Consider the following 16,121-nt stretch of genomic DNA (forward strand, 5'->3'; position numbering starts at 1 on the left):
GGAGTGGCAATTGCTCAATTCTGAAAATGGTCACGCTCCTCTGTTTTCTTTCTAGTCTTTTTTTTCTATTGGGAAACACATGCACACATGCATTTTTAGACAGTGTCTCACTGTAGCCCTCCCTGGCTGGCCTCGAACCCAGAGACGCACCTGTCCCCCCCCCCCCCCCTCACGTGCTGGGATTACAGGCAGCACCACTGCTCCTGGCTGGCTTTTTCAGACAGCATCTTGTTACACAGCACTCAAAAACGTTTTGTCTTTCTTCTGTCTGAGACGAGGTCTCATGTAGTCCAGGCTGGTTTTGAACTCAGCGTGTAGCTGAAGTCTGAACTGAACTTCTGATCCCCCTGCCTGGGTGCAGGGCACCAGCATTTCAAGCTTTAGCTCAGTGTGTTTTGTTCCCCCAAATGCAACGGTGCATTGTCACCGCCATCGGTGCTGCCTTGTTCTCTGCGGCTGCAGGTGTACCCTGAATTTGAAGATGAGCGAGCTTGTCTGCCGTCCGGGTCTTTCCTGACTTGTTCCTCAGACAACACCATCCGCTTCTGGAATATGGACAGGAGCTCTGACCCTCAGTGGCAGAGAAACATCTTCAGCGATGTGAGCATCTGACTACACTCTGCTTTCTAAGAGTGTGCCGCCTGACTTCCCTGTGGAAAGCGGACGTAGGCCTCCAGGGGGGCAGGACCCGGGACGGGGCGCCTTCCCTTCCCATCTTGTGAGGAAGCAGCTGCCATGGCCTCACACCTTCAGGAAGGCCCTCCCAGCTGCTGTCCTGGGCGCTGCTGCTGACTGTGTCACCACCCACGGCCCCTGCTTCCCAACCAGCAGCAGACGTGCCGGTGTCCGCCGACCCCCGTGGGGGCAGGAGGTGACCATCAGCCACCACAGGGCCACTTGCCTCAGATTTCCACTGCGGTCGCCTGAAGCCAAGTGCTGGCCATCAGGACTGACCTGCAGCACTCGAACCCCAGCCTTCACGTCCACAGGCGTCCCGCTGTCGCTGGCGCGGTCCGGGAAGCGCGATGTGTCCTGCAGATGCTGGGCGTCGCCCTCCACGTACAGGACCTTCAGCAGCGTCTGCGGGGACAGAGGCCACGGTCAGCAGCGCAAGCCGCTGCAGCAGCTCCGTCAGGCGGCTCTCGAGCGCGGGCCTTCCCTGTCGTCCCTGCAGCTAGCTGAGATGGCAGGCACTGAGACAAGTGAGAATGCCTCCCTGGCTCCTCCACCTGGCTCCGTGGAACGCTGGCACAGTGGCTCTCAAGGATGCTGGCCATCTCCTCATAGGAAGACCTCACGCCTCTAAAAGCTCCCTGGAGCTCCATAAGCCACCTCCAGACTTTTCTTGTTGTTTTAAAGATTTATTTCTTGTATAGGAGAGCTTTAGCTGCATGTGCACCTGCAGGCCAGAAGAGAGCGCCAGAGCTCACTATAGATGGCTGTGAGCCACCATGTGGTTGCTGGGAATTGAACTCAGGACCTCTGGGAGAGCAGCCAGCGCTCCTAACAGCTGAGCCATCTATCTGGCCCCAGACTTGTTTCTAAGGCTATGAGTGCGCTGCCTGCATATAGGTGTGCTGTGCTTGGAGGCTGGCGAGTTACTATATTCTCTGCAGCTGGAGTTAGCTGAGCTGCCACAGGCTGCTGGGAACTGAACCCAGGGTGTCTGCAGGAGCAGGGGTTCTTAACTGCTGAGCCATCTCCCACTAGCCCTCAAACCGCTTTTATGCACGAGGAAACCACACTTTCTTAGGAGTTTTAGCATCTTAAGATCTTTTTCTGTTGTTATTTTAACAGGGTCTCATATGGCCGAGGGAGGCCTCCCACTCCTGACCCTCCTGCCTCCAGCTGTCAGTCACTGGGCTGGACACTAGGCCCGGCAAGCGTCCCCTGTCCTGTCATGCAGAGGACAGTGCTGTTGGCTGGGGAGGGCAGAGGCCGAAGAGCAGCTGCCACGCGTGCCTGCACTCCAGCCTGGGCATTGCTGCCACACTCACCTTCCAAGGGCCTCACGTTCACTGTTTTGTGTGACCCTGGGGCCAGTGCACAGGTGACTCCCTCCACACTATGGCTGAAGTGCTTCTCGCACAGGCAGCCACTTCTGGTGGCCAGGCTCCTGACTAGCTTAGTGCCGTGCACAATACAGTTCATGCCCAGTCGCTGCCTCCCTTGGTGCCCCCTGCTCTTGCGATTGCGCATGACTTCAAGTCACTGGCTGCCTCTCCCTAGCCTTGGAGGCGCCGCAACGGCAGAGCGCTTTTGTAGCGATGGCACAATAAACACACGATTCTGTTCCCAGCTCCCCAGAGAAGCTGCCTTGCTCATCTAGCAGTACCGACCAAAGCCTTCAGCGACCCGCTTCTCCCGCCTCTCCCTGGGACCGCTGAGCACTGCAGCCGTGGAGATGAGGGAGGCCTGCCTGGTCCTGCACACTGTACTCTCCCTGAGTTGCTGCGCGAGACTTGGAAGCAAGACCATCCCCAGTGGGTGTGCTGGGCTGCGTCCAGAGGCCAAGCACAGCTGAACAGCAAAAGCCAAGAGGGAAACAGGGAAGACAGGCCTCGCCACCCACCACAGAGAGGGACAAACGGGAAGGGAAGGCGCCCCGTCCCGGGTCCTGCCCCCCTGGAGGCCTACGTCCGCTTTCCACAGGGAAGTCAGGCGGCACACTCTTAGAAAGCAGAGTGTAGTCAGATGCTCACATCGCTGAAGATGTTTCTCTGCCACTGAGGGTCAGAGCTCCTGTCCATATTCCAGAAGCGGATGGTGTTGTCTGAGGAACAAGTCAGGAAAGACCCGGACGGCAGACAAGCTCGCTCATCTTCAAATTCAGGGTACACCTGCAGCCGCAGAGAACAAGGCAGCACCGATGGCGGTGACAATGCACCGTTGCATTTGGGGGAACAAAACACACTGAGCTAAAGCTTGAAATGCTGGTGCCCTGCACCCAGGCAGGGGGATCAGAAGTTCAGTTCAGACTTCAGCTACACGCTGAGTTCAAAACCAGCCTGGACTACATGAGACCTCGTCTCAGACAGAAGAAAGACAAAACGTTTTTGAGTGCTGTGTAACAAGATGCTGTCTGAAAAAGCCAGCCAGGAGCAGTGGTGCTGCCTGTAATCCCAGCACGTGAGGGGGGGGGGGGGGGACAGGTGCGTCTCTGGGTTCGAGGCCAGCCAGGGAGGGCTACAGTGAGACACTGTCTAAAAATGCATGTGTGCATGTGTTTCCCAAATAGAAAAAAAGACTAGAAAGAAAACAGAGGAGCGTGACCATTTTCAGAATTGAGCAATTGCCACTCCTCAGCTCTGGTGTGCGTGATGTGGGGAAACCACAGGAGTAACAGGACATTCTCGCTCTTTAGTGTCCTGTGCCTTGGACAACGAGAAGTCACCTCACGCCCTCAATGATTTAGTGTTAGGCTGGGCACATGGCGCAGCGGTAGGGAACTTCACCGTATGAATAAAGCTCTGGGTCCACCTCAGCAGTGAAAAGTGAAAGCGAAAAGTAAACAACAAAATATCCGTGGCAATTCCCACTGAGAAAATAAACAAGGTTTTCCCAAAAGGGGCCTGTGCAGGCCCGGGCCAAGGAATGTACAAGTCGAGGCTAGAGCATCTTGGCGCCCACCAGCAAGGTGCTACCACGACTGCTAGAGTTGCTTCCAAGCGCAGAGGCCAGTGCAGAGAGGCTCCCGCTGGCCGGGAGTGGACACTACGCTGCAGCAGTGTCAGTGGTGCAGGCGGAAGCTTCTCCATAGGCTGGAACACCCACGTGTACACGCTGCTGCGGGCTGAACAAGCAGGTGATTCAGCAGAGTCGCTGCTTGTATCGGAGACGGGCAAGGACGCAGCAGCATCTGCCATCGCTGCATCCAGTGTCACCAAGTGACCAAATGACACAGAGAAGGGCTCACGCGTGTGAGTGGGACAGCAAAGGACTGACCGCATGAGCGTGTCCTACAGTGACCCCTCAACTGAGAAATGGGTCTGGGCACTGAACCTCAATTTCTGCTAACAGTAGTCACTTAGGTGTACATAGCTTCCTCTTCAAAAAATAAAACCTTTTTACTTTTTTAATATTTCTGGTTTTTCAAGACAGTTTCTCTGTCTAGCCCCGGATGTTCTGGAACAGCCTGTAGACCAGGCTGGCCTAGAACTCACAACGATCCGCCTGCTTCTGCCTCCTGGGTGCTGGGATTAAAGGCATGCGCCACCACCGCCCAGCAAAAGCTGTGTTTTTATTTTATGAGTGTTTCTCCTGCATGTATGTATACAGTGTGCGTGCAATGACCACGGCGGCCAGGAGAGGGCGATGCTCTCCGCACAGCAAGCACTCTAAGCGCTCAGCGGGGTCGTTCTGTCTTTCCTCCTTCTGTTCTCTTCACTACAGTGTCTCACTTCCTGTCCTGGAATCTGATGTGTACCCCATGTTGGCCATAAATATTCTGGACAGCCGAGGCTGCCCTTGACTCCTAATCCCCTTGCCTCTACATCTCAAGTCAGGGGATTACAGGTGTGTGCCACCCAACCCAGCTCAAGTTGTGCCTTTTAACACGATGGTTCTCTAAGCTCTACGTGGAACAGACCAGCTGAGCCCCACTGGGCAGAGCTGGACAGGGCAGGGAAAGAGGGTCTCACCTCCACATCCCAGACGAAGGAGCTGTGAAAGAGCTCTGACCATATCTTGCAGACTTCATTGATGTCCCTGACATCCCAGACGTAGATGCTGTGGTCCTTGTAAACACAGGTCAGCCACTGGTGGATGGGGTCAAAGGTCAGTGCCACTGTATCCGGGTAGACTGCTTCTGCTTTTCTGTGGAAGAGGAAGCTACCAAAGCCACACCGGTCAGTCTCCATCAATGATAGTGAGCCACGCCCGCATCCCCGTGGCTGGCCTGAGCCACGCCCGCATTCCCGTGGCTGGCCTGAGCCTCGCCCGCATCCCCGTGGCTGGCCATCTTTCTACTCTCCTCCCACTTGTTTGTTCTTTTGATTTACCTCTACATAGGCTGCACGCTGGAAGAGCCTGTCTGGCTCTGGGAGCACATGCTTTTTCATGAAAATGAATGTATTTATTATTTATTGCTACATTAGAAATAAAAACTCAGACTGAGAAGTTACAAAAGCATGCAGCTTCATGAAAATCAGAAAACAATGGCAGCACCCACTGCAGCTAACAGTGACTTGCCCTGTAGGTAGTCCAAGGACCATACACTTGAAGCTCAGTCACCAATGATGTGATAACCAACAGCATCTGCCATCTGAAAGTTACACACCAATGTAAATTCAAAGCTGGGTGGTGGCGGCACACACCTTTAATCCCAGCACTTAGGAGACAGAGGCAGGAGGATCTCTGTGAGTTCCAGGCCAGCCTGGTGTACAAAGCGAGTCCAGGACAGCCAGGGCTACAGAGAAACCCTGTCTCAAAAAACAAAACAAAAACCACACATACACAAACCAAACCCTGCCCTCCAAAAAAAAAGAAAAGAAAAAAGAAAGCAAGGAATGGTGCTGGAGAGATGGCTCAGAGGTTAAGAGCACTGTCTCCTCTTCCAAAGGTCATGAGTTCAAATCCCAACAACCACATGATGGCTCACAACCATCTAGAATGAGATCGGGGGCCCTCTTCTGGACTGCAGGCAGAATACTGTGTACGTAATAAATAAACCTTACAAAAATTTTTTAAAAAGAAAGCAGCACAGAAATACTGTAAAATGTGCTTTCGTTTTAGTCCCAGGGGTAAGGACGTGGGCTGCTCCAGACTGTCCGCAGCAGCTGACATCATCTGCCTTGGACTCCAGCAGAAGCTGCAGACGGTTTCTGCGAGTTTTCAAAGGGCACATAAATGTGCAGGCCCACGCAGCACGTGGGGTGGTGCTGACCACTGCAGCACCTGTGCTCCAGGAGACAGACAGGGACAGGAAGCAGACTCGGGGATTTTCCCTAGTTCCTCTCTGCTCCATCCTTGTTTCTGTTTACTGTTGGGGGGTGAAACAGGGATGGGGAGGGTGGGGGGAAAACACAGCAACACCCCACAAAGTGGTAGAGACCAGCTGCACAAGTGTGAGAGAGCCTGTTTGAGAACACAGCTGCTCCGTTTTAAGCTCTGGGGTTCGCTGTGGATGCTGGTTACAGGTGAGGTGCTTTGCCTCTATGCGGCTGCACCATGTGTGGGCTTGGTGCACACAGCGGCCAGCAGAGGGCTCCAGATGCGGCAGGAGTCGGCCTAAGGCGACCCTCCACATGGATGCTGAAAACACAACTCAGTCCCTGGAAGAGCAGCCAGTGCTCTTAATCACCAGCCCCTTATGAGATAGGCTCTTACTACTCTGGCTGTGGAGACCAAAGTCCTGGAATGCACAAAGACCCGCTGCGGGTGTGCGCCACCATGCCTGGCTGCGGGTGTGCGCCACCATGCCTGGCTGGGGTCCTATTATTTCTATCCTGGTCCATTTAACCCAAGGTCCTGTCCACGTCTGCCCAGCGGGAAATGAGCGCGCACCTCAGGCCTCCTCTCTGTCTGGCTTCATTATTAATCCTCATTGGCCCTTGAATTTATTTTCTTTATTCGTTTTTTCTTTTTCTTCAAGACAGGTGGCTTTGTGTGACCCTGGTTTCCCTTGACCTCACTCTGTAGACCAGGCTGGCCTTCCCTGATGCGGAGCTGCAGGCAGGGGCTGAGGTGCAGTCTCCACACCCCGGGTCTCCTACACGTACTGTAGCTCCTCCCACTCGCTGTGCGCCATTCTGTCCTCACTACTCCCAAGCTCAGAGGGCACACTGTGGAAGGGGAGGACCTGGGCCGGCTGCCTACTGCAGTATGCCATCACTATGCCTCCCTTCGCTTTCCTTTACACTGCCAGGCGCGTCCCCCACCCCTGAGCTTTTTCTTAGAGAAGTTGCTGGCCTCGGAGCTAACAATCTACAAAGAGGATGACCACCATGGCTAGCTACCCACACCACTTCCCACAAGTAACAAAGGGTGCCCGCTGCACCCCGCACTTCCCTCCATTCTGGACAAGGCATTCAAACGATTCTGCGTCCAGGGGCCTACCATGCCACCCCGGTGGCCACCCATGAGTCCCAGGGGCACCCAGCTGGTCTCCACCAGCACTCCAGCCATCCAGGCCTGAGACTTTGCTAGCTCTGCAACACGCCACAACCAGTGTGCTGTCCTGTTATGGTGTCTATACTCGCCGTCACAGCAGATACGCAAGGCCGCAGCCCCGCCCCGCTCTCTTCTAAGTCACTCTTCCCTTCCGCATCATCTCATCTGCGCACTTTTCACGGAGCTCCCTCCCTGGACTGAGGCTTCCTGGACAGAGGTTTTGCGGACAGAAAATTTTCTCTTCTTGGCTTTTCTTTTCTTGTTTGAGCTACGGTTTGTTTCTCTGTGTAGCCCTGGATGTCCTGGAACTCACTGTGTAGACCACACTGGCCTTACACTCGGCGACCCGCCCGCCTCTGCCTCCTAAGTGCTGGGGCTGAAGCGTGCGCCACGCAGGATGCCTGGATGCTAGCATTCATCTTCCTGGCTCAGATCCTGCTTTCAGCCCTGGGCTGTCACTGAGCGGCTGCTTAGTAAATGTCACAACCCAGGGGAGCGCATTCGTTTGTCCTCCCTCCCGCCCTGACGCTGGTCTCTGAAGCAGGACTGTTATGCTTTGTTGCCTGCCACCAATGTTCAGAGCCACTATTAGTATTTACAGTGTGGACACTCAGGCGGATGGCTGCAGTGAACTGGCTCTGGGCACTCCCTTCCTCCCCCAGAGCAGGACAGTACCTGGAATCCAGACCTTGCGCCACGTCTACTCCCAGGTGGTGCGGCTTAGGCAGGTTGGTGAGGTAGTGCAGGCTGTGGGCCTGGAAGATTCGCACTATCCCGTCTGTGCATCCACAGAAGATCAGCTCCTCACTGACACACAGGCAGGAAGACAAGGCGACCTGAGGGGACATGCTTAGGTGGACTTGGTGTTTTATATGAATGTGGAACACAGCTAGAGGCGCCTGCCACTGAGGACGTGCCAGCATGCAGAGGGCAGAGCAGTCACAGCTACTCAGAGGGATTAACTGTGTGTAAAAACGTGTTGGGGACGGAGGTGGCTCAGCAGTTAAGAGCACTTGAGGTTCTCTCACACCCACCTGGTGGCTCACATCATCTATGACCCCAGTTCTAGGGGTCCACTGCCCTCATCTGACCTCCACAGGCACCAGGCACACAAGTGGTGCACACGCATACGTGGAGGCAGAACACGCCTACACACAAAAGTAACACATCTGAAAAGTATGTCTTCAGCAGACAGTGACTTTGGCAGGTCACTTGCCATAATAGGGTAGAAGTTTGGACCTGGACACACAGACAAAAGGAGGTGTAAACGCTAGACTCTACACACAGATTTCCAGTTTTCTACAGGGACTTAATTTATTGTCATCTGGTACTCTGTCAAACTCTGTGTGTGTGTGTGTGTGTGTGTGTGTGTGTGTGTGTGTGTGTGTGTGTGCGTGTGCATGTTGCTCTTGCTTGTTTTTTGAGCCAGCGTATCACTATGTGGCCTGAGGCAGACTGGAATTTTTGGCAATCCTCTGGCCTCAGCACGTCTTACCAGGAGAGGCGGGCCCCACTGAAACCCAGCACCAGAAAACTGAAGTCAGAGGATTACAAGTTTGAGGCAGCCTGGGCCATGTGAGGCCTTGTCTAAATAAAAGCAGACAAAATAGCTTTTAACTTGCTTTCAAGCTGCTTAAGTTCTAGAAAAAAAGATTAAAAGAAAAATCTAAAAAGAATGCTTATGGCTGAAGAGCTGGCTCATCAGGTACAAATGCTTACTGCACTTGGTCCGCAGTGCCCACGACTGGCAGCTCAGCCACCTGCAACGCTAGAGCCGATCCCACACCACTGTCTGGCCTCCACGGGCTCCTGCACTTATGTGGTGTCAGAGGACCAGAGTTTGGTTCCCAGCACCCACAGGGCTCAGTTCACAACTGTCTGTAACTTCAGCTCTAGAGAATTTGACACCTTCTTCTGGCTTCTGTGGGCACCTGCACTCATTTGCATTAACACACACAAGTAAAAATTAAAAATAAAAATAAAAAAAAGGCCGCCAGGCAGTGGTGGCGCACGCCTTTAATCCCAGCACTCGGGAGGCAGAGGCAGGCGGATCTCTCTGAGTTCAAGGCCAGCCTGGTCTAGAAAGTGAGTCGAGGACAGCTAAGGATACACAGAGAGACCCTGTCTCCAAAAACCAGAAAAAGAAAAAAAGAACAAAAACCCAAAAAACCAAACCAAACCAAACCAAACAAAACTGCTTCCTGCTTATTATTTCATGTGACGTTTCCACTTAAAATTCACTCATTTATGTCCCTGTAGAGGTGGATGGGTGCTGTGGGGCCACAGTGCACATGTGGCAGCAAGTGGACACTCTGTGGGAGTCGCTTCTCTCCTTCCACTGAGGATCTCGGCAGCCAGGCTTGCCGGCAGGCGCAGTGAGTGACTTGCTCCGCCATCTTACTGGCCCAGCCTTTGCTTTTACACACGAGATGAGGAAACTGAGGCTCAGGAAGGAAGTCACCAGCCCTGCAACCCCAGCGCTCGGGAGGCTGAGGGGAGAGGACCGCAAGGGGAGGACACAGCCTGAGCTTCCCGTGGAAGGGGACACCCCACCTTGGAGCAAACAGGAGACACCCCAGCGCCCCACCCCCGATCAGCAGTGGATACAGGAGGGGAGGGGACAGCGAGGCGGGCACCTGGACACAGAAGGGGAGGGGACAGCGAGGCGGGCACTGGACACAGAAGGGGAGGGGACAGCGAGGCGGGCACTGGACACAGAAGGGGAGGGGACAGCGAGGCGGGCACCTGGACACAGAAGGGGAGGGGACAGCGAGGCGGGCACTGGACACAGAAGGGGAGGGGACAGCGAGGCGGGCACTGGACACAGAAGGGGAGGGGACAGCGAGGCTGGCACCTTCAGGTTGATCCACTTTTCCAGCACCCTCTTCTCGCTGAACTGGCAGAGGAGGCCGGAGTAGGACACGCAGAAGGTGCTGCCTGCCATCGGGCCCCGGCCGCAGGCCACACCACAGAAGATGTTATTGTGCAGCTCACCCAGGATGCCCGAGCGCCCAATCAGGGGCACCGTGCCGGTCACCTGCAGGGACAATAGGCCCTCCTGACACAGCTAAATGAAGGACAAGAGGCAGAACCCACACTCTGGGCAGAGGGACCAGGAGACAGTGGTCCAGGAGTGAGCCCTGGCCTGAGGGCAGAGGCCAGCAGGGCTTGCTAGTCAGCACCTGGATGCCTGAGAGGCCAGCTGCCCTGGGACCCCAGTGCCTCCAATCCCCATGTAGACAAAGGAGAGCATGCTGCACGGCCTCCAGGCCCCAGGTAGACACAGGAGAGCACGCTGCTGGTGCTGCTGGCTGAAATGTGGGCAAAAACTCACCTTTGCCTCAGTGGAGACTTCCAAGAACCAAAACCTCACATGCCGATTCCCAACGGTGACGAAATAGCTGCTGTCCTCAGAGAAGGAGAGGGCCATGACCCTACAGGACACTTTGTTGGAAGCCACCACAATGTCCTTCTGGAAGAGCCGGCACAGAGGGGCTCACAGCACCGCCCGCCCACCTCACACCGTGGTCCCCCTGCTCTCCCATTTTCCTTGGACCTGGCAGTACTCTGACCCCTGGTCATTCCCAGTCCCCAGGAAAGACCAAGTTCCAGAACTCTCACCCAAGGCCGAGCAGCCAAATGTTGGGGAAGGCGACTGCTGGAGCTGAGGACTCTCTACGGCTACCACACATCGGCCTGCTGCTCTGGGCCCTGCCCTGCCCCCTCACAGGAGGGAGGTGCTCCCCACCCTGCCAGGCTGTGCTCAGGTCACATGCTGGCTTATAAGCAGAATCAGGCCCTCACGGCCTCCTACAACTCTGCCGAAGCCCAGCGTTTCGGTGCATGTCCCAGCAGCTTTGCAGTCCACACCTCAAAGACATGGACACTATTAAAACCATTTATAGAGGCTGGAGAGATGGCTCAGAGGTTAAGAGCACTGGCTGCTCTTCCAGAGGACCTGAGTTCAATTCCCAGCAACCACATGGTGGCTCACAACCATTTATCATGTGATCTAATGCAGACAGAACACTGCATACATAATAAATAAATCTTTTAAAAGAAAAAAACATTTACAGGTGAAGAAAGAGTCAAGGTACTTGTCATAGCTAGTCAACATAAAAATATTTCTGTAGGCCGGGCGGTGGTGGCGCACACCTTTGATCCCAGCACTCAGGAGGCAGACGCAGGCAGATCGCTGTGAGTTCAAGGCCAGCCTGGTCTATAAAGTGAGTCCAGGACAGCCAGGGCTACACAGAGAAACCCTGTCTCAAAAAACAAAAACAATAAAAATTCTGTCATGCACCTGGCAGTGCGAGTGCCTTGCTCCCCATCTGCCCCTACTTCAGCAAGGACGTGATGATACGAACTCTACCTGGCCATGAAGGTGACCTCAGGGCAGAAGCCTCACTGTTAGATGGAGCAACAGGAGGCAGCAGGCTGGTGACACTGAAAGGGCACTTCACCTGGCTGCTCTGTGTAGACCCCCAGTGTCCAAACCTAAGGACGCTGTGACTCCCTGCCCGCCCACACGCCCACTGCCCGCCCACACGCCCACTGCCCGCCCACACGCCCGCTGCCCGCCCACACCCCACACGCCCACTGCCCGCCCACACGCCCACTGCCCACCCACACGCCCACTGCCCGCCCACAAGCCCACTGCCCGCCCACACCCCACACGCCCACTGCCCGCCCACACGCCCACTGCCCGCCCACACGCCCACACGCCCGCCCACTGCCCGCCCACACGCCCACTGGGCCCTCACCTTCCAGTCCCACACATTGAGGACCATGTCATGCTGGTAGCCCATGGACACGATGTGCTTCATGTTGGGAGAGAAGGCCACACAGGCCACACCATACTTGTGGCCCAGCATCTCTGCCACCTGCGTTTTCTCCTCCACATCCCAGACCCGCACGGCTGGCCTGTGCCCGTTCTGGTGGGGTGGGGGTGAGGTCATTACATTGCTGAGCCATGTGCCTAGAGGGCTGCTGAAGCTGGAGTGGACACTGCTACAACTTGTCCCCAAAGCCCCCGCCCCCACTTGCCATGGGCTTCCTGAAACCAGAAGGAGCCAATTCAGGGGTGCCCAGGCCTGTGGACGCAGAAGGATGGCTCCGAGACCCTGCCCACCCGCTCGGCCGACACTCACCTCTCCTGTCACGATGTACCTCCCATCTGGGGAGAAGGCCAGAGCACTCAGGGACTTCCTGGAGACAAGGAAAGGCGTCCTCACAGTTCCACCAAGGGCGACTGTGCTCTCAGCAGTGTGCGCACCACTCCTGGTCCCCACAGCTGGGCAAAGGCTTGGAAGCCAGCACTGCCCATGTGCCCAGCATGGCGCTCAGGGGCAAACTCAAACACTGCAGACCCAGGATGGAGCCTGCTTCCTTCTCCCAGTGTGGAGTGAGCGCCCCAAGAACCTACCCACCTGGGACAGAATCCTGAAACCCAGGTCAAGGAAACAGTACAGACTGGGCCTAACTCAAGCAAGACCTAACTAGTGGTGCCCATGGGTGGACGCCGGTAGGCACGGCACAGACACAGCTTACTTGGTGTTCTAGAAACACCAGCATGCGAAATGTTTCTAACACTGCGCGCACGGGGGGCTAGAGTGATAGCTCAGCGGTTAAGAGCACTGTCTGCTCTTTCAGAGGTCAAGAGTTCAATTCCCAGCAACCACAGGGTGGCTCACAACCATCTGTAATGTGATCTGATGCCCTCTTCTGGCCTGCAGGTGTACATGCAGGCAGAGCGCTGTATACATAATAATAAATTTAAAAACAAAAACAAAAAAAACACTGCACACACAAATGCATGCGGAGGCCAGGGGCCAGCCTTCACGGTGGCTCCTCACGGGCTATCTGCCTACTCTCTTGAGACAAGGTCCCTCCCTGTGACCCAGGCTAGGCTGGCCGGCCAGGGAGTCCCCAGGGATCCCTCTGTCTCTTACCTTCCAAACACTGGGACTATAAGCACGCGCCACCATAGCTAATTTTGTGTGAGGGTCCTGGGGACAGGACAGACTGAGCTGTCTCTCCAGCCAGTCCCTGACACTCTTAACTAGCCTGAACACGGGCTGATAGTTGGCATGCCTTTTGGAAGTAGACCCACAGCTGGACTGTACCGCTCCTGCTTAGTATCAATCCTGTTTTTATTTACTTTGTTTTCTTAGACAGGATCTCATTACATAGCCCAGGTCTTATTTCACAGTCCTCCAGCCTCAGCACCCCAATGCGGGGATTACAGGCTCATGTGCCACCCAGCTGGCTTCCATGTGACTCTGACCAGCTCAGACAGTTTGCCACCCTCCCTGGACTGTTGCACTCGGCATGCCACCCAGGTCCCTCCTTAAGATGCTCCCTGCACCCAGCACTTGGGCCATGGCTCTCCTGCTGGTTACCTGGCTCGTGACCTCTGTTGTGCCTCTGCCCTTTCTAGTTTTCCTTTACATGGGTGTCTTCCATTCCTGTAGTTCTCACACTCGGGGAGGCCTTCCCATACAGTTTACCCCTGTTCTCTTCCCTAACACCCCAGCAAGCACTTTCCTCTCATCATCAGCCAGTGATGTGCTGGTGGGTTATAGTCTGTCTCCCACCCCGTCAGCTCTAGAGGGCAGATTCTTGTCTTGGCTCACTGCTAGGTTTGGTTGCCACTGCCTGGAATTTGTACCTAGCACACAGCAGGTCCTGTGAACATGGCTGAGTTAAGGAGTCATCACCCATGCACACCCACAGGCTGTTGGGGACCAGATCTGGGCCAGCACCCTGCCCTGCCCACCCAGGCCCCGCCCAGCACCCTGGCCTCAGCCCCGCCCACCAGGCCCCAGCCCCGCCCACCTGGATGTGTTAAAGATGTGCTGCTGCTTGTTCTCCTTGGGGTTCAAGGTCACCACCACACAACTGGGGAGAAGAAGAAAGAGGTGAACTGGAGCTGGAGAAGCACTGGGCCCACGGGATGCTCTCCCCCAAGGAGAACCCACATGTCAGCAAGGCCCCCTCTGCTGTGTTTCTGCTCTGGGCTCCTGTGCCAGGATGCTGTTGGTGCTGGGGGTACTGAGGGTGGAGCCCAGGGTCTGAAACACACTAGGCGACCCCTGGGCCGCGCTCTGGCTTCCACAGTGCTGCCTCTGGTCTCTCCTTTCTCCAGATCCTGGGCACTTGTCTTTATGACCAGCACTTCCTGTGTGGGCCTCATCTGGCAGGCCCTAGGCCACACAGAGGCCATGGCTCTAAGACCTTGAATCCTCACAGCCGCAGGTGAGGCCAGGGCACTTCAATCTGATGTAGATGACGGAATGCCAGAGATGGGAAGTTCCTGGCACAGGCCACCCAGCGGGTCGGGAGGGAAGAGAGGATGGGAGCGTATCCCAGCTGGCTTTAAGAGCGCAGCCTGTCCTCCATCCTAGACTGTTTCCCAAGGACTCATTAATAGATATGGTTTATCATTAGGAGTCTGCTCGGCCCTATCTTGCTGGGGGAGGGAGGAAGGGGGGGAGGGAGGGAGGCAGGGAGGGAGAGAGGGAGGGAGAGAGCAGGTTCCTCCGTGGCCTAAGCAGTGCTGGGCTAGACCGCTATCTCTGCATAGACCAGGTCTCCCTCGGCTGCCCAAGTGGAGCGCGCTGCTAGGAAGAGGCAAGACTCTAGGAAGCGCCCACGCAGAAAGCTGGACTTGAGCTCGCGTCCACGGCTGCTACCGTCTCACATCTGCAGTCCTGAATAAATGCCTTTCCCAGCTCCGACTTGCCCCTGTACCATTCCACACACAGACGGGCCCGGGGAGTCCCCTCAGAGGAGCAGCATTGACAGAAGAGGAAGCCAAGGCCCAGAGAGATGCACCGGTGCCTTCAACTCCACATCCCTAAGCGGTGACCAGCTGCTCCAGCCCCCCCATGTGCTTACCCTGCCAGGTAGGCCACATGGCCTGTTCCAGGGTCACAGGTTAGCCCACTGCTGTTCTGGGCTGTGATGCCAAGCACCTTCTCAAGTGTCACCTGCAAAGAAAGGGGCTGTCAGAATTCCAGCTCCAGCTGGCCCCACATGGCGCAGCTGCCTCAGCCCTGAGTCTAATTCCTGCTGCTTTCCACACACACTCCGCACTTTAGAGCCGGCTGGTGACCAGCACCTCCAGTTGGCCTTCCACAGCACTGCCTTGTCTGCTGCAAGAGGACCAAGTGTGAGCAGGGAAGAACTGGGCCTGCAGGGGAGGCAGAGTGCCCAGTCGCTTGTGACAAGTGTCAAAGGACGCCCGTGGATCAAAGACTTAAGTCCTGACAATCTGTGGGCAAGAAGGCATCACAGCCACCCTTATTTACAGCTGAGCCACAGAGCGTGTGGCTGGAGGGCGACACGGCTGGAGGGCGACAGGGCTGGAGGGCGACAGGGCTGGCACTACAGTTCCAGTGGCAGCACCTCAGGTCACACAGGGCAGACACGGCACTGAGCAAAAGCAGACAGTGTTCCCTAATCAATTCAGCCTAGAGTTCAACAAGCAGAAAAACAAGTCACTGAAAACAACAGGCGGACACAGCCAGGGACAGAGTGCTCGCCCAGCACGCGGTAAACGGCTTTGGGTTTGAGCCCCGGCACTGGAAAAAGAAAACAAAATTTTTGAGACAGGGTCTATTTGTGTAGCCCTGGCTGTCCTGGCTGTAGACCAGGCTGGCCTCCAACTCACAGGGATCCATCTGCCTGCCTCTGCCTCTGCCTCCTGAGTGTTCGGATTAAAGGCGTGCGCGCTACCATGCCCCGCTAAAAGATCCCTTTTAGTCTCAAAGTAAAATTCTGTGTGCCAGAACTCCACTATGGTTGCTCGGACAATAAAGAAGGAATATGGACGGCCCTAGTTCAAACACACTGGTCTATAAGGACAGCACAGTCAGCCTTTCCGAAGACTCAGAGCTGAGAAGCAAACACAGGAAGGGAAGGTTGATGTGACTGAGTTCTTGCCGTAGTCAGGTACTATTCTCACACCTCTGAGTAGGGCTCCTCAGCACTCATGACAACCCTGAGAT

At 55.6% G+C, this 16,121-nt stretch overlaps 1 protein-coding gene across 1 annotated transcript in view; it reads right to left on the reverse strand.

Moving 5' to 3' along the window:
- Wdr62 (WD repeat domain 62) overlaps positions 1-16,121 on the reverse strand; it is a 40,961-nt gene that overhangs the window by 21,888 nt on the left and 2,952 nt on the right. The window contains exons 2-11 of the mRNA XM_051162779.1: positions 15,010-15,101; positions 13,948-14,010; positions 12,261-12,318; positions 11,874-12,044; positions 10,445-10,582; positions 9,965-10,147; positions 7,786-7,946; positions 4,641-4,830; positions 2,703-2,840; positions 902-1,080 (exon numbers count right to left, since the gene is read on the reverse strand). Coding sequence (XP_051018736.1) covers positions 902-1,080; positions 2,703-2,840; positions 4,641-4,830; positions 7,786-7,946; positions 9,965-10,147; positions 10,445-10,582; positions 11,874-12,044; positions 12,261-12,318; positions 13,948-14,010; positions 15,010-15,101 — 1,373 coding nt within the window. The remainder of the gene's footprint in view (positions 1-901; positions 1,081-2,702; positions 2,841-4,640; positions 4,831-7,785; positions 7,947-9,964; positions 10,148-10,444; positions 10,583-11,873; positions 12,045-12,260; positions 12,319-13,947; positions 14,011-15,009; positions 15,102-16,121) is intronic.

Source organism: Acomys russatus, chromosome 19 (assembly GCF_903995435.1).
Source record: "Acomys russatus chromosome 19, mAcoRus1.1, whole genome shotgun sequence".
Classification (NCBI taxonomy): Eukaryota; Metazoa; Chordata; class Mammalia; order Rodentia; family Muridae; genus Acomys; species Acomys russatus.